The 18,829-nt window shown below is 45.5% G+C and overlaps 1 protein-coding gene across 1 annotated transcript in view; it reads left to right on the top strand.

Moving 5' to 3' along the window:
- Positions 1-1,885: 1,885 nt before the first annotated feature.
- Positions 1,886-18,829, top strand: part of MTPN (myotrophin) — a 105,266-nt gene continuing 88,322 nt past the window's right edge. The window contains exon 1 of the mRNA XM_082255053.1: positions 1,886-2,077. Within this exon, the coding sequence (XP_082111179.1) occupies positions 2,006-2,077 (72 nt within the window). The 5' untranslated portion in view covers positions 1,886-2,005. The remainder of the gene's footprint in view (positions 2,078-18,829) is intronic.

Below are 18,829 nucleotides of genomic sequence, written 5' to 3'. Positions count from 1 at the left end.
AATTCCACCCAAAAGTGGAATTTCCACTGATCTGCTTCCTCCCCCTCTCTGGTGTCACATTTGGTATCTTTCAGGGGGAGAGGGGAATGGGTACCTGCTTTATGTACCCTTTCCCACTTCCAGGAGATGGCACCGCAGCGCCATCCCTTGGAAGTTCGGCCCACCTCCTCCCTCCCCCGCTGCCGGGCCAATTAAAAAGTGCAGAGCGCTTCATGCAGGCACAGTAGGGAGCCAGCTGCCGGTTTCCCTTATGACAAATCGTGGTGGAACCACCTGACAGCCGATCTAAAAATCGGCTGGGGTGCTGACATTGCAGGCTTCCTGGACAGGTATATTAAAAGTCAGCAGCTACAGTATTTATAGCTGCTGAATTCTTTTTTTTTTTTTTTCCCCTGGCGGAACTCCTCTTTAAGGGCTCTTTCACACGGGCGGTCCGATCAGATCCGCCTGTCAGTTTTTTAGGCGAATCTGATCGGATCCTCCATGCAGCTCTATGGGGCAGCGGGTGTCAGCGGAGACACCTCCGCTGACACCCGCTGCCATCCGCATCCGATCCTGTGCTTGAAATCTGGACGGATGGAAACCCTATTTTTCCATCCGTTCAGTAATCGGAGCGGATCTGATGAGAGCGGACAAGCAGTCCGCTCTCATCCGATCCCCCATAGAGGGCAGCGGGTGCTGAGACACCTCCCTCTCCGCTCTGCAAGCGGAGACAGAGCTGTCATCCGCCCGGCTCAGCGGGGATCGCGGATCGATCCCCGCTGAGCAACACGGATCCGCCTGCGGAGGCGGACCGTGTGAAAGAGCCCAAACAAAAAAAAAAACCTGCAAGACAAAGGCATAATGAGCTAGTATGCATCGAACGAAGCCCCGACACGGACCCCCGGACATCGCTGCGGACGCTGCCATGATCCCTCTGCGTCTCTTCCGGGTTCGGCGGCTCCGGCACTGTGATTGGCCGGAGCTGCGATGACGTCACTCCCGCGCATGCGCACGGCAGTGATTTTCCGGCAAGCTCCCGGCAAGGGAAGCTGAAGGTCCGCCGGACCTTCAGAGCGCATGCGCCGCTCTAGTGAGCGGCTGCATGCACTGCAAATATCTCCTAAACCGTGCCGGTTTAGGAGATATTAATTGTACCTACAGGTAAGCGTTATTATAGGCTTACCTGTAGGTAAAAGTCAAAAAAAGCGGGATACTACCGCTTTAAGTCTTCATCCAACCTTGCCCTGGGAAATCTCCATTGTGTCAGTCAGGCAGTATTGGTGCAGAGTGTCAATCAGGAGGACTGGGAAGAAGCAGCAGCCAGGTGGGCTGGTATAGTGGCTGCCAGGTGGGCTAGCATTTTCTGCAGAAATGGGATCGAGGTCTACAGGAAAGCAGGAGGAGTTGCAAGATGCAGTTCACTATACATTGTGCTACTTCTCTAAGGGACTGAGAGTTCCCAGCCTGTAAGGGGCCTTTGCTCAGCTAACATAGAGTCTATAAGTTCCAAGAAGGAATGAAGCCAGCGGATACAAGGGGCAAGAGAAGAGAAGCTGTAAATTGGGAGAAAGTTGTCTCTGGATTTTCTGTTTTCAAGTGGGGCATCCCATAAATCCCCAACCCCATCCAAGTTATCATCCCCTCAATAAAACAAATCCCAAGGACTGTTTTCCTGTATCTGGATGCAACTTGAAAATACTAAGTGACTGGCTGTGCAGCAGTAGGGACCCCTGACATTTGCAGTGCCATATTGGTGTCAGTGGAAGCACTGGCAATCTGTCTCCTACACTTGTACTGTGAAGAGGAGATCACTCATATGTCATCATACAGCTCATACAGCTGCCGCACCGCCTCTAGAACCCAGTTGCTAGGAGACGACAGCGGTGTACAATCACGTGGCCGGCGAACGTAATGACGCGTACGTAGCGAGTGGGCGGGGCCGGCAGTGTGTGTGGGAAGTAGATAGAGGCCCGGAGACTCCTGTGTACAGGCCGCCGCCGCTGTGTGTCTTCCTCCCGCCGCCATGTGTGACAAGGAGCTGATGTGGGCCCTAAAGAACGGAGACCTGGACGTAGTGAAAGAGTTCATTGCTGGGGTGAGAAGGGTGACTGACAATGAATGAGGGGGAAACCTGGCAGAGAAAGATGCTGTCAGTGAGGGGAGTACTTCCTGTCATTGTGGGGGGAGGGGTACAGAGTCTGCTGTCAGTGTTGGCGGGTAGAGAGTCTCTTCTCAGTGTTGAGGGGGGGGGGGGAGAGGAGTGTCCTTTGTAGAAATAGGGGGGGGGCAGATGTCTTATCTGTGTTGAAGGGGGGGAAAAAAGGGTGTCCTGTGTGTGTGTTGAAGGGGGGGGGGGGAGAAGAGTGTCCTGTCTGTGTTGAAGGGGGGGGGGAGAGAAGAGTGTCCTGTCTGTGTTGAAGGGGGGGGGGAGAGAAGAGTGTCCTGTCTGTGTTGAAGGGGGGGGGGGGGAGAGAAGAGTGTCCTGTCTGTGTTGAAGGGGGGGGGAGAGAAGAGTGTCCTGTCTGTGTTGAAGGGGGGGGGAGAGAAGAGTGTCCTGTCTGTGTTGAAGGGGGGGGAGAGAAGAGTGTCCTGTCTGTGTTGAAGGGGGGGGGGGGGAGAAGAGTGTCCTGTCTGTGTTGAAGGGGGGGGGGGAGAAGAGTGTCCTGTCTGTGTTGAAGGGGGGGGGGGGGAGAGTGTCCTGTCTGTGTTGAAGGGGGGGGGAGAAGAGTGTCCTGTGTGTGTGTTGAAGGGGGGGGGGGGAGAAGAGTGTCCTGTGTGTGTGTTGAAGGGGGGGGGGAGAAGAGTGTCCTGTCTGTGTGTTGAAGGGGGGGGGGGAGAAGAGTGTCCTGTCTGTGTGTTGAAGGGGGGGGGGAGAAGAGTGTCCTGTCTGTGTGTTGAAGGGGGGGGGGGGAGAAGAGTGTCCTGTGTGTGTGTTGAAGGGGGGGGGGAGAAGAGTGTCCTGTCTGTGTTGAAGGGGGGGGGGAGAAGAGTGTCCTGTCTGTGTTGAAGGGGGGGGGGAGAAGAGTGTCCTGTCTGTGTTGAAGGGGGGGGGGGGGAGAAGAGTGTCCTGTGTGTGTGTTGAAGGGGGGGGGAGAAGAGTGTCCTGTGTGTGTGTTGAAGGGGGGGGGGGAGAAGAGTGTCCTGTCTGTGTTGAGGGGGGGGGAGAAGAGTGTCCTGTCTGTGTTGAAGGGGGGGGGGGAGAAGAGTGTCCTGTCTGTGTTGAAGGGGGGGGGGGAGAAGAGTGTCCTGTCTGTGTTGAAGGGGGGGGGGGGAGAAGAGTGTCCTGTCTGTGTTGAAGGGGGGGGGGGAGAAGAGTGTCCTGTCTGTGTTGAAGGGGGGGGGAGAAGAGTGTCCTGTCTGTGTTGAAGGGGGGGGGGGAGAAGAGTGTCCTGTCTGTGTTGAAGGGGGGGGGGGGAGAAGAGTGTCCTGTCTGTGTTGAAGGGGGGGGGAGAAGAGTGTCCTGTCTGTGTTGAAGGGGGGGGGGAGAAGAGTGTCCTGTCTGTGTTGAAGGGGGGGGGGAGAAGAGTGTCCTGTCTGGGGGGGGGGAGAAGAGTGTCCTGTCTGTGTTGAAGGGGGGGGGAGAAGAGTGTCCTGTCTGTGTTGAAGGGGGGGGGAGAAGAGTGTCCTGTCTGGGGGGGGGGGGAGAAGAGTGTCCTGTCTGTGTTGAAAGGGGGGGGGGGAGAAGAGTGTCCTGTCTGTGTTGAAAGGGGGGGGGGGAGGAGAAGAGTCCGGTCTGTGTTGATCGATTTGTTGGCCGATTGTTTCGATTATTCGGATAAAAAAAAATAACTCTATGCAGTGGTAAATACAAATAACCAGCTACATGTTGAGAAAATATATACCTGTGCTCTAATCCCAATAGCTTGTACATGTATTTAAATTATCAGGTGCTAAAGGGGTGTGACCACATATTAACACTACAAATTTTGGACTACATGTGAACTAAATATCCCTGTTTTTCATTGTATAGCTTGCTGGAAAGGGTGCTCTAAAACTAAAACCAATATAATTTTTTTTTCCCGCGATTCCATTGACTTGCATTGCGTTCTGTTAAATGAAGTCGCAAGCCGCAATTAAATCGGAGGTCCAAATCCCACTCATCTGCGGATTTAAAATCACGCTGAAGTAGCGCAATATCAAAGCCACAGAACTGTTCTTCATAATTATAAAGAAACTGTAATAATTAATAAAAAAAAAAAAAAAAAAACCTTTTACGACATTAAAAATAGGTATCGGTAATTGATATCGGGGAGTACTTGAGAATAAGTTTCAATACTCGCACTTCCTCTTCTGGGGTGCTCTGTCGGTGCTTCTTGCTCCTCCTGTCCTAAGAGTGCCTCTATAGCAAGCCGCAAAGTATAATATAGAGTTCCCCTATAGCAAGGTAAAATAAAACTGCCTTTAGAATCCCTTCAAATCACTTCCTACCCCTTGCCAGGACTACTTGTCCCATGAGGCATTGCTCTAAACACATTCACAAACTTACTGATGAATGGAGGGCAGGAATGGGCTCGGGCGTGTTCAGGATGCTGACACTGCACAGGCTAATCAGGCAGGGAGACATTTCCTAATCCGCGGCTGCACAGATTGGAACATGTCTCGCTGCCTGTGATTAGTGGAGTGCAGTGTCGGCTTCCTGGCGGGATCGGCACGTGGGATTCCAAACACGCCCGAGCCCATCCCTAATGGAGGGTGTACTGAGCTGTTGGTGTGCTGTACCGTGTATACTGACATGTATGGAGGGTGTACTGAGCTGTATGTGTGCTGCACTGTGTATACTGACATGTATGGACGGTGTGCTGCTCTGTTTTTACTAATATGTAAACAAATAATGCATTCTGTATGCAGGCCAACTAATCGGCTGACCAACTTATCGATTATGAAAATAGTTGACAACTATTTTCATTGATTAGTTGGCTGTTGTTCAACTAGTTGTTTCAGCCCTACCTGTTGGGGGGGGGGGATACTGAAGTCTTTTGTCAGTGTCGGGGGGTGGAGTGGTACTGAAGCCTCCCATCAGTGTCGGGAGAAGGGTGCTGTAGAGTCATGTCATAGAGAGCAGTGCTGCTGGAGCCTCCCATCAGTGGGGAGGGATTCTGAAGTATCCCCTCATTGTTGGGGAGAAGGGTGCTGGAGTATCCGCTCAGTGTCAGGGGGAGGAGTGCTGGAGTCTCCCATCAGTGTTAGGCGGAGGGGGGTGTGTATATGTGTGTATATATAATATAATGCTAGCATTTAGAATTGTTTACCAGCCTTTACATGTGTGTATTTATAGTATACGTTAGGTGTGCTCAACGACTTGATGTATCACCATCCTAGATAATTATATACTTTATCAAAAAAAGTTATCTGTGACTGATGTCAATTAGTTTTTGACCATTGCTCCCAGTAACCATTCCAGCCATTATTGATCTAGAACAGTGTAGTTGGCAGAAGGTATTTCCTATACAATATTGTTTACAGATAAATAGGTGTTTGAACACCATTTCCGAGTGCTGCTGACCTGAGATTTGTGGCCTGAATGTGTAGTTTGATGGTCATCAGCCTTTGTTGTCCTCGATGTTTCTGAAAACTTGTTTAGAGGGATCTCCTCCAAATGCATGTTTAAATAAATTTGCCAGCTTTGCAATTATCTAAAATTGAACTAAAGGCAAAACTTTTTTCTTAATGGTTCATCAAAGGATACAGAGACACAATATTCGTGGCTACCTTGGTTTGCCGCCACCTCCTAGATGAATGATCAAAGAAAAGTTAGGAATTCCTTCCCAGGCCTAACCCCTCTCAGCACAGTGCCGTCTCAGTTTTGTGCTATTTTCTGAAGGTGACCCATGAGTAGACGTCTCTAAAGGTCTCTTCTTTTGGGGATTTTGTTCCAACATCTAGCCTGTTCCTTACCATAGGCAGAAGTGGGTTCCAGCTGGATCAAGAGGGGACTTTACCTGGACCCCACATGCAAAAGCAGCAGTGGCCTGTGATGTCTGCAACTCAGTCGGTATCCTACAGGCAGTGGTTTCCAAGGCACAGCGCACCGGTGATCTTGGCAGGGTGCTTTACAGGTCCAGGGCAGTGATCTGCCTGGAGGGATGTTGAGCCCCTGAATTTGCTGCTGGGCACACTTGGCATGATGGATAGAGTTTGGCCTGAAATGGCCCTGCAGCATGGACTGGTGAGTGCCTCTTTGTTATGCAAAGCAGTGGCAGAAAGTATTTTATCCCCCCTTTTGTGGTGCTATACACAGGCTTTGGCAGTGTTTAAAGTAGTAGTAAACCGCTGCAATAAAAAAAAAAAGAAAACTATCCCATGCAAAATAATATCATATTGTGCTAGTATAATAGTATATTGTGCTAAGGTAAATACTTACCTTAAAACAAAGTCCTCCAGTGGCGCACTGTCACCGCTGAGAGGGCTTCCACCTTTTCCCGGTGTTCCTTCTGGGTTCATGGACTCCAGGCTTTGTTTCCCACAAATGTGCGCGGGGTCCCTCGGTTACATCACAGTACTCTGAAGGTCCGGCACGGTATGGTAAACCTTCAGAGCGCATGCGCCAGTGACGTCACCAGAGTCATCCTGGGTTATTATCTCCTAAACGATGCATGTTTAGGAGATATTTATTTTACCTACAGGTAAGCCTTATTATAGGCTTACCTGTAGGTAAAAATTCACAAAGCAGACTTTACTACCACTTTAAAAAAGGTGGTTTTATATGGCGCATTCAATGATCTCTTCGCACGCTTGTGCGCAGATGCAAGTGCCAGTTTGACGCTGGTTCTCGTGGTTTTTATGCCTAACACTGAATCCACAGGATTCAACCTTAATCTGTGCAATACTGTCTCCTACCTTGCGCTATCTGCATCAACGCCTGCTCATCTGGACACAGCAAGTACAGGGGCACTTGTCCTTTTGGTGGGTGCTGCCACACAAGTGTTCTTGACTAGGCAGACACTGCTCTCACTGCTTCCCTCTGGAGTATACAGGCTGGATTATCCCTCAGCAAGCTATGGCTTTGTGCAGGTAGAGAGGAAAGCAGGACAGCACGAGCTCTCAAATCTCTTCATTGAATAGGGAAGTCTCTGTGAAAAGTTTGCCCTGCAATGGCTTCTCTAATAGTCAGATTACCTCTGAAACCCTGCTCTTGCCATTATCTGGGATCTCCACTCTTTCAGAAACACAGTCCTTATTTTCCCTTGTGTCAGGGAAGGAGTTCTCTATATCCATATCTGAAATATGAGAGATGTTCCAAGAAATGTGATCTGGAACATCCTGCCATTTGACAGCTTCTGGATAAGTTTCTGAGAGCACTGCGCTTTTTGGTGGATTCCAATAGGTGGCTTTTACAAGCACCATGTCTGTCCACATGGCTCAAATGTTGGCAGGCGTAAATTCTCCACAAGAAGCAAATTGAGAGGCTGCCCTTTTGAGGACGTACGCTTATTGGGGCACATCCTTGGATGCCTATATGGAGAAGTGCACACTCTTAGCCCTTAAAAAGAAAAGCTAAGGTAACAGGTGAGAAACCGATGACCCCTTTAGAGTCCAAATAGGGTTCCTTTTTATACGCAAGCAGCCTCAGGCTCCAAACAAAAGCCCACATTCCAGTTTCTTAAGAACAGCTGGATCCCCAAATCCTTCTTTTGGTGAAAGGATGCCTCCACTTGCATGGATAGAGGGATGTCTTAAGAGCCTTCGTGGCCATTTAGACCCTGTAGCCAGACTGGGTCTGCATCATGGTGTCAAGAGGCTACAGACTGGAGTTTTCCTGCTTTCGCCTTCAGTGCTTTATTTTCAAGGGTATCTTTTAGATCCACTGAAGAGAGCAGTTTTCTTTGTGGCCCTGGAAGACTGTCGTCCCAAGGGGTCATTGCAGTGAAGCCAGCAGAGGAAAGGTCTCTGGTTTATAATTCTAACCTGTTCAGTTTCCAAGCCAAATGGACAGGACCAGCAGTTTTGACTCAATGCCTGGAGTACTTGGGTTTAGTCTTAGTTATGGTCCATGAGAAATGCCTGTCTCTTTGAGTCAAGGTAAAGTTCCTGAGGATTTTAGAAGGTCTTAAGTCTGGACATGTATGAAGTCCTGGGGGAAGATGGTGGCCGCCTTACATAAGTTCCCTTATGCCCAGTTTCAATCCAGTCAGTTTGGTAAAAACAACAATAGTCCTTTGATCTGCTAATGCATCTTACTCCGAAGACCAAACCGTGTTTGGATGTCCTTGCAAAAGCTGGATACTGGGAAATCCTTAATTCCGATTTGAATATGAAGGTTTTTGACAACCGATGCCAGCCTATTGGACTGGGGGGGGGTGTGAAGAATGTCTGTCTAGATTCATGGAACACAGCCGTCAGGAGTGAAGGTTGCCAATCAACATCCTAGAACTTTGAGCAATTTAGCTAGCTCTCCTCATACAATGGTTTGTCTGTCTTTTGGGGTCTTTCCATCAGGGCGCAGTCAAACGGTGCAACAGCTATTGCCTATATCAACCATCAAGGGGCGAGCAAGAATGTTAAACTAAGAGCAATGGCTGGCCATACATTTATTTGCACCACATCCTTATGCTAATTACAAAAAGAATACTGTGGTACTTTATTAGTGTGTATAAGGTTCACGCATGCGGATGTGCATCCCAATGGCATGAGGAACCAAAGGCCCAACAACCACTCTGAAATAGGGCACAGCAGGGGGTTAAAATGACCTTCTGGGTCAAGGAAAGAAGAGGGGTAATGGGAACCAATGTTGAGTGCCTTTTGGGATTTATGCTGGACAACAGTCAAACCCCCCCACCCCCAGAGGTCCTCACACCATTACTTTGCCCCCCCCCCCCACACACACATACACACATTATTTTAAATATAATTTTGGTTAAAAATTAATATTTTAATTTTTTAATCTGGGCAAGTAGATTGGGACTAACATTGATTCCCTCCACTCTACCTAGTAAGACTCTCCATGGGAACCCCGAACCTGCAGGTGGAGCAGCAGAGCCCGGGGAAACAGCTTGCCAGATTTAGATGTACGCCATACACTGGTGGCAGCAAAAAGGTTGAGGCTATGTTCACATGTGGGCGTAGCGGATCACGGGCAGAATCACCGCGATTCTGCCCGCGATCCAGAATCATTGCAAATCGCGGGAGACCTGTGCCATGCCCGTGATTTGCAATGGCACCCCAAACGCTGTGCGATAGTGCCGCGATTTCCGCCTGCCAAAATGCGGTAACATCACGCAACAGAATTGCGGGACACATGACGCCCAAAAAGGTACAGGAGCTTCTTTCGTGCGTCATGCGTCCCGCGATTCTGTTGTGTGATGTTACCGCGAATCGGCAGGCGGAAATCACGGCAACATCGCACAGCGTTTGGGGTGCCATTGCAAATCAGGGGCATCGCACAGGCGTCACGCAATTTGCAATGATTACGGATCGTGGGCAGAATCGCAGTGATTCTGCCCGTGATCCGCTATGCCCACATGTGAAAGTAGCCTAAAGAACTCTTCAGTTTGTGTTTGGAGATATTAAAGCCCCAGTCCAAGCAAAATAATTACGGTGTGTAAAATAGCCCACTTGTATGTATTTCAGCTGTGTATTAAGCAGTTTCCACAAAATTTTGCTTTAGCGCTTGATTGTGTAGAAACAAAAATGTTTTGCACTGACACTTTTTTTTAAATATTTTAAATCAACCTTTGCAATGTCTTGGGTGCTCCCAAGTGTAATGTTTAAGGAATTTTGCTTACTACAGATTAAATGATTACAGAACATTTATTTGAAAGAACGGTTTGTGTTGCCCACAGAAACCAGGCAGCCTATTACTTCAAGTTCCTAGCCTGAGCTAAAATGTTGAAAGGAAGAATTGGTTTCTGTGGGCTATAGACAATTCTTTGGTATGCTGTGAGCCAAAGGACTTTGTTTGCTCTTAACACCACTAAGTACTTGCAAGGCATTCCCTTCATCTAACCTCTGATGATTACGTTTAAACCTTCTCATGCTTGAAAGCTCTTGTACTTCGGACCCAGGTTTAGTTGTATACTGTTCTACTTGCCCAGACTCTGCTTTTTTTTTTTTTCTCATCCTGGTTTGACAATGCAGCTACCCATATATCTCTTAACCTTCAACTGCCTACTTTTACATTGAATCCAGTGGTGGACAAATTAATTTGGAGTTCAAGAGCCAGTCTGTCAATTCCAGAAGTCGGCTGCAATTTTTTTTAAGGAGCATTGTCTTCCTGGGTACTGGGATGTGTTCAGCCTTGATGAATCAGAATAGTGCCTTCAGCCCAGTGAGTAGTAAAGCTGACCCAGTTAGTAGCAGAGTGATCTTCTTGACCAGCAGGTGTATTTTGCATGGCCTAAACCAGGGGTACTCAAATATAAAATTGAAAGGTCCACTTACCAATTTTCCATTCAGTCCGAGGTCCGCAAAAGTGACCGTCAAATTCCAAATACAGAACGTCAACAACAAAAAAAGGCATTCCCCAAAACTTTTGAACTATACACAAAAAAATGAAGTAGACCTTTAGTGTGAAAGGTGACACCTTTGTTAGACAGGGAGCAGTGCCATACCAAGCTGACCAAGATTTCTCATTGAGGCCAATGTTAAAAATCAGGAGTACTGCTATACCAAGCTGTCCATAGTAGTGAATGTACATAAATGCCTCTGTACTGCACCTCTTCCCAGCTGCTACAACCTCTGCAACACACACACCTCTCCTCTGCCTTCATCTTCCCCAAAGGTCCCCCATCTTCCACATGATTACCTTTCTAAAATACCTTTCTGTTGCTGGCTGCCATATCTTCCTTTTCCTTCTTCCCAATGCACGTGTTGCTTGACACAGGGGGCGGGACTGGGTAGCAGTTCCGCCCATTCCCGACATCACAGCTTGAATTTGACAGGTGCAGTCTCTCATTGTGGCTGCACAGTGGCCTGAGTAGATGTCTCTTCACCACCTGCCGCCGAAGCCCAGCTTCCTTCTGCTCCATGTTTCCACAAACTACTATGGGGGACTACAACTCCTGGAATGCAGCGCGGCTGGGGTGCTTAGGCGCGAGGAGGAATAAGTTCCTCCTCCGCTGTGAATGCTGGGCGGCGGGCGTGTGACGTCACTGGTTGCTAGACGCCGGGCGGCCGGTGATCTAGCAACCAGTAATAAAAGGAATAGGCAGCTTCAGCACAGACCGCCGCGGTCTAGATCTAAGCATGTCAGGGTTCAGACGCGGCCCAGAGTCCGCCTATTGAGGACCCGGGGCCTAAACTATAAGCTTCAAAGATCAGAAGGGTTTCTCACCACAGTCTAGTTGACACCTGTCTGCATGAATACATTCTTGACATCATGACTTGCAACAGTATTATTTTTTAGTAGCTTTTAAAAATGTGTCCTTGCATTTCAGTCAAGTGGTTGATATTACAGTAATCCCCCGCTACATCGCGGTTCAGTTTTTGCGGTCCCGGTAATTCGCGTTTTTTTTTGTAATGTTATTTTACTATATAAATCATTAAAAATGAAATATTTTTGTGTTTTCCATAGCTCTTGCTATGTCTCTTAGTATCTTTTATGTGTTTAAATGAGTTTCTATTGTTTTAAAAGTGTGTTTAAAGACCTTAAAATGCTTCTACACATACAGTGACAGTAAAATAAACACGCCTACAATGCATTTTAATAGGGTTTTTCTATTTCGCGGAATTTCACTTTTCGCGGCTGGGTCCGGAACGTAACATTTCCTCAGTCACCTCTCTGCATTATTATTGTAGGTTTGTAGCAAATCACAGGGCAAGCAGCTACAGCAGTGGATGATCTGTGTCAGACATTTGTGCATACAGCACAGGTACCAAGATTTACATGATTGTGGCACCTCAGAGCCAGCACTCCAGGAAGGAGATGGTAACCCTGCATGATGCTTGAACAGATGAGTCACATCAAAAATTGCAGTGCTCCTAAAAAAGTGAATTCCAAAGTTTGTACTGAAGTTCATCAATCAAAAAAATGTCCATAAAAAATAATAGTCATAAAGGCAGGAATCCAAGTGAGTACCTGAAGTTCAGAGTATTTCACAGTGCATACAGGTTCCTCCCAATAATTAGATCCGTGGGGATACATGTAAAGAAAATATTAAATATATCATGGTGCAGTAAGTTCAAATTTGAATGCAGCACAAACAGGGGGAGAACATAGGACTTGTGCTCAACTCCTTAACCCTGCATACAGTGCAAACTCACCAGATAGTGGAGATAAAAACACTTAAAATCTCCAATGCTGTTATCACCCACAATTTCAACATGATAATTTTCAGGAGAGTTCCTAATTTGAGGGATAAATTGGCCCAAAATGTTATAGATCCCCCCCCCCCCCCCCCAAAAAAAAAAAAACTCTCCCTTTTTCAAAGAACTAAAAGGTTTTTATCCCTGCGATAATTGCGTAATTTGTAAGTTGAGTCTTGCAAGACTCAAAGATTACACAATTTTCATCCAACAATACAGGTAATGAATGATTCTATATCATATATCCTTACATGGGGAAACAAGATATGTCGTTTATCTACTGTAAACAGTAGATAGGACGTACAAGATTAAGAGATTGTTTGAGACAGTGTGTGTATGTGTGTGTGTGTATGTGTGTATATATATGTGTATATGTAGATCTAGACATTTTTATGATTGATGAACTTTAGTACAAACTTTGGGATTCACGTTTTTATGAGCTCTGCAATTTTGATGTGATTTTTAATGTGGGTTTGTGTACCTTTTATTGCTAGCAGCTGATCTTGCATTGAATTTATTTGAACAGATTAGTGCCATCCTTCTGCAGATAAAAACTGATAAAAGCAATTTCCGAGGGGAGTACTTTGATCTATGAGAGGTATTCAAGGATAAGTTCACGTCTAAAAAAATTATAAATGCACATTTTTTTTGCAGGAAAAAAAAGTGCATTTATTATTTTTTGTTGCAGGAGCCTGGAAAGCATTGTACCAGCAATAGGCAGATCAGCGATGCCATGCAGGTCTCCTGCATGCTGTTAGTGTATCTGCTTACCCTTCCATCCCATATGGGAAAGCCAATACTCCCTGACATGAAGACTCAATGAGCGCTGTGGTAGTCCATTGAAAACTACAAGTTCACAGCCGCTAAGGATATCGTTTCTTGTAATTCATTCAGACACAGTTTTGTGTCTGACGCAGCCGTGTGTGCGGAACCCTGCACAGCTGTGCTGTTTTTCAAACAGTGTCCGCTAGTATGAGGAACTTTTCCCTGTACAGTTGCCACAGGGAGTGGGAGCAGAAGGTGGCAGCTTCAGCACTGGGAACATGTTGGAAAAATAGGGCGGAACATGGAACTTGTTCCCAAAGATGAACTTATCCTTTAACATCCCGATCCTGTTCACATTAGGTCGCTCCGACTTGAGGGGCGACCTGTGAAGTCGCGTGCAGCACGACTTGCACGTACTTCACATAATGGAAGTCAAAGCAGGTCGCCCCGAAGTAGTACAGGACCCTTTTTCTAACTTGTGTCGCTCCTATTAGAACGGCTCCTGTACTACACAGTGGGAGCGACGGTGCACAACTTGTCAGGCTGACCAAGTCGCCTGACAAGTCGTACCAGTGTGAATGGACACTTAAATACCTGGAAAGTTTTACACCGTCACAATATTTAGCATGCATGGACAAATTATAGCTCATACTAGGTCAGGTTTAGCTTGGCCCTCTTGTACTAACAACACTTGCTAAATGTGAATGATAACTTCTTCCTTCACATACTTTGAATGATAAGGTCCTCAGTTTAACTAATGTCCTCTTCCTTTTTTTCTGTGGTCATATTCCTGGTATTTTACCGTGGTCTAGCCTAGGGAATGTTAAATTACATGGCGTGAAAAGGTTTGCTCAATGGTATTCGCTATTCACTTTGTATAGACCTTGTTACATTCCTTGTTTATAATCTTTCTACCTCTAATGGATTGCTCTGGTAAACCTACACATAATGCTTATATCTATAAATTCTGTGTACCCCGGGCATCGCTGCTTTATTTAGCTAATCTCATTAATTTATGGATGACAGGCAGTGTGTTGGTGGATCTGCTTCAGGCAGCTGCGGAATAACTACTGAAGGGAATTCTGCTTGGCAGCGTGATCATATTAAACTACTGGTAAAAATACTGATAGTTCTATTTTTTTTTTTTTTTTATGTATTTTATTTTTTTATTTTAATGTGCTCTACAGGAGAAACCTTGAAGTTTATTGCTGAACCCCCGAGCAGTGTTGTGCTTTTTTTTTTTTTTTTTTTTTTTTTATTTATTCTGATGGTACTTTGGAGGTGATGAGTAGGGATGATCGAACGGTTCGGGTCCACCATCGGTTCGGCCCGAACATTGGGTGTTCGAGGTTCGGCCGAATTTAGAACTTTTTGCCCAAAAAGTTCGGAAATCGGCAACCAGAACCGACCAAAATGCAATGCTTCAGAAAATGGACTTTAAAAGCCTTTCTGTAGGGAAAGTGTTAAGTGTCAGGGGACCGTAATGTAGTGTAGGGTTAACTGGCAGTGACTGCTATGGCAGGGTGACAAAACCCTTCCATAGCAGGGTGACCGCTATAGAGAAATGATCATTTCTCTGAATTGCTTCGGGACAGGCATATGGCTTCTCACCAGCCAAGCATTTTTTATGCTGCAGGGGCTGCCACTGCCAGTGCTTTTTTGAGGACATGTTTGATGTCAGACATGACATCTGAACATGTGTATAGGGGGTATATATACACATATATGTCTGTATATATACCCCTAGACATATATAGGTGTGATAGTAGAAGAAATAAATGCTTGCGCTAATGAAATCATTTACAGTAATATATTTCTGCTACTATCACACCTATATATGGCTAGGTGTCTATATACATATAATTATGTGTGTGTATATATACCACTATACACAAGTTCAGATGTTTTGCCTGCCTCAAAAGAACCCAAAAAATGCCCAAAAAAAAAACGTTAGCGTCAAAAAAAAAAAAAAAAATACCCAGGTGTGTTTTTGCTGGCATTTTTTGCGAGTTTTGGAGGCAGGCAAAACATCAGAACTTGTGCACAGTACTACTATACACAAGTTCAGATGTTTTTCCTGACTGCAAAGAACCCCAAAAAATGCCTTCTATTAAACCGGCAAGGTGTTACAGCAGCGAAGCCAACCCCCTGAGCTGAAAGTTTTCTAATACAAACGATCTTTTTTTTTTTTTTCTGGTTCTGGACATGCTACAGAGCTGAAACTTCACATGTACACTTTTTAGACCCCCCCCCCCCCCAGATACTAAATCCAAAGTCAAAATCAAAAAATCTCTCTTCTTTTTTTTTTTTTTTTTTTTTAATTTTTTCAATAATTGGCTTTTTTATCAAAAATTACAATTTTTTTTTAAGAACTTTTTTTTTTTTTGTGTGATTAATAGTTAATGGGGCATGACCCAGAACCCTAGGCACTTTTTAGGGGCATTTATTGGGTTTTAGGGCTTAAAAATTGTGTTTTTTGATTACCGAAGTTCGGGTCCCATTGATTTCAATGGGGTTCTGAAATCCGGGACGAACTTTCGGGAAGTTCGGATGTTCTGGCCGAACCGAACTTTTCAAAGGTTCGATCATCCTTAGTGATGAGTAGGCTAGATCATTGCACAGAATTGTCCTTGTGTTATACAGCCATATAGCAAAGGAGGAGTTTGCAGATCACAAGAGAATAAGAATGAGTCTCGGATCTTTCAGGCGGGTAAATAGTTTGCATGCCCTTAGCTGTGCCATGTTAAAAATGCCTCTAACTCTACAAATATAGGCCAACTATATGCATATCCCCCCCCCCCCCCCCCCATATCAGTGAATATTTTGGAAGTGGTATCTCTATTAGGGTGTCTTCAATGCTAACTTCTGTCATCTTATGGGTTAGATCACTTTAAGTAATGTTTCCCTACAATGACTTTGTAGATTGATTTACTCAGGCTGCTGAAATGTTCACTCTAGAGTATGTGAAGCAACCTTTTCCAAGAATAGATGTAATAATCCTCCTTCGCTTTCAGCACATGAAACTAGCGGAGCTTGGATGAATAATAATCTTTATGTTCTAATATTACAGGCAGTAGACTTTCAGATTGGAGCTTGTGCAGAATTGCCAAACGTCTAGTAAGTGTAAAGGACAAAGCCAGTGCCATTGCTGTGGGAGTCAGTTGAATGTGGTTTTAGTTTTTTACTTTGGCTGGTAAGGTAGCTGATCGGAAACCAGTGCAGTTTAGAATTTTACAAACTTTACCAAACTAAACATGCAAACCTCTTCACCTCACAATCCCCTCTGTTCCTTAAAAATATTAGTTGAGGCAGTACTGACTGATATCTCCCAAAAAGAAAAAAAAAATAATCAGAATTGATCGTGGGCATCCCTAGTTCCTGCATTTCCCTATTAAACAGCAGCTACACTTGCATATCTATTTGGTAGATTGGAGTGCAGCTTGACATTTGCAGGAATAGTCCTATAGAACCATTGTATTTTATGATCGTTATATGTATTCTCTGTCCGGGCAGAAAAGAAAACATGCAGTACATCTTCATAGTACATGCTTTTGTCTCTTTAAAATGCTGCCAATGCAGAAACATAACTGTTGATTCTGCCAGAAATCCAGTGAGCATTAAGGCTGCATTCACACTTTTTTTTTTTTTTTTATGCACCTTTGGACATCAAGTCGCATGACAAATCGCACACCATTCGTTCAAATCACTGCGACTTATGCCCCATACACACGTGCAGATTATGTGCAGACTTTTGTCTGCAGACTTACCTTTTCTATGTAGTGCAAGGGCCTGCCGGATTGCATACAAATTGAAAGTGTTTAGGTTTGACCTCATATTACATGGTTTTGGTAAGTCTGCAGATAATCTGCATGTGTGTATGGGGCATAAGAAAAGGTGCCTGCACTACTTTGGTGCGACTTTGACCCATAGAATGTAAGGTTGATTCAGAATTGCATCAAAAGTCAAATCTGTCGCACTGGAAATCATGTGACTTTGGAGACGCGCTAATGTGAAAGGAGCCTTAACTTCCAGTTGTGGAGTGACAGCACATGCTGTTCTGCAATTAAATCCCTAGCAGCGTTGTTGACCCTGTGCAGTTCTCCCCAAATAGACTACAATGCACCTTTCTTTATGTTTTAAGTTTATAGGAGAAGTTGGAGGTTTTTTTGGCTGGGCATGACTGACAACACTGCCTTCCTTTTCCTTTTTAATAGAGTTGTAAAATGCATTAAGCTAAAAAGCTTTGTGTGCAGCAGCCTCTCCAGCACCCCCTAATACTTGCCTGAGCACCATCTCTGTCCAGCAATGTCCACATGTCCCTTGGCTTTACAGAACTCTCCCTTCTAATTGGTTGACACAGCAGCGGTGCCATTGACCCCTGCCGCTGTCAAAGTCAGTTAGCCAATCAGGAGAGATAGGGGCGGGGCAAATGGCAGCTCAATGTCTGAATGGACACACAGAGCTGCATCTCCCCTCCGGTACAAAAGAAGGTTTGACCGCACTCCAGCATATGAAGGATAAAATATATATTTTTATTGCATACTTGAATCGGATGTAACACAACAGATGAGCCACAGATAGTTGAGGCGTTTCGCGAACTAAAATCTCTTAATCCTAATTATTTGTCCTTCATATGCTGGAGTGCAGTCAAACCTTCTTTTGTACTCTGGACTTGCTCAGACCGTGGACTGGACCTGCACCTAGTCTTTGAAGGGTGGATCTCTCTCACCTGGAGCGGCGTAATCCTGTTCTTTCCTGGAACTCCGCTCGGGTGCCCCCATAAAAAGCTGCTTGCTTTGGGGGCACTAACGGGAGGGAGGGGCCAGGAGAGCCGCAGAGGGTCCAGAGAAGAGGAAGAGGATCGGGGCTGCTCTACAGAAAAACCAACTGCAGAGAGCAGGTAATTATTTTATTTATATATATATGTATGTATATATATATAATATATATATACACACATACAGTTCTATTCAAAATTATTCAACCCCCACTGAAATTGATTGTTTTGGCCAGTTTGACATTGATTTTGATCATTCAGTCATCCTGCTTACAATTAAATCAAAGAGGCACATGTAGGTCAGACAAATATAACATAACATTTATAATGAAATAACCACAAATGTCTTTTCTGTGCTCACATCATTATCAGTTTTATTCAACCCCAAGTGACATTCAATCTTCGTACTTAGTACAACATCCTTTTACAGTTATAACAGCTTTTAAACGTGAAGCATAGCTTGACACAAGTGTCTTGCAGCGATCTACGGGTATCTTCGCCCATTCGTCATGGGCAAAAGCCTCCAGTTCAGTCACATTCTTAGGCTTGTGCACTGCAACTGCTTTCTTTAAGTCCCACCAGAGGTTCTCAATCGGATTTAAGTCTGGTGACTGTGATCGCCACTCCAAAATGTTCCAGACTTTAATCTGCAACCATGCTCTAGTGGACTTGGAGGTATGCGTGGGATCATTGTCCTGTTGAAAGGTCCAACGTCTCCCAAGCCTCAGGTTTGTGACGGACTGCATCACGTTGTCATCCAATATCTCCTGGTACTGAAGAGAATTCATGGTACCTTACACACGCTGAAGCTTCCCTGTACCTGCAGAAGCAAAACGGCCCTAAAGCATGATTGACCCCCCGCCATGCTTCACAGTAGGCAAGGTGTTATTTTCTTCATAGGCCTTGTTCTTCCTCCTCCAAACATAGCGTTGATCCATGGGCCCAAACAGTTCTAATTTTGTTTCATCAGTCCACAGAACACTATCCCAAAACTTCTGTGGTTTGTCCCCATGACTTTTGGCATACTGCAGTCGACTCTTCTTATTCTTTGGAGACAGCAAGGGG

Source organism: Pelophylax lessonae (genome assembly GCF_965119305.1).
Source record: "Pelophylax lessonae genome assembly, chromosome: 4".
In the NCBI taxonomy this organism is placed as follows: Eukaryota; Metazoa; Chordata; class Amphibia; order Anura; family Ranidae; genus Pelophylax; species Pelophylax lessonae.
The sequence above is the reverse complement of the archived record's forward strand: the minus strand, read 5'-3'. Positions and strand labels throughout refer to the sequence as shown.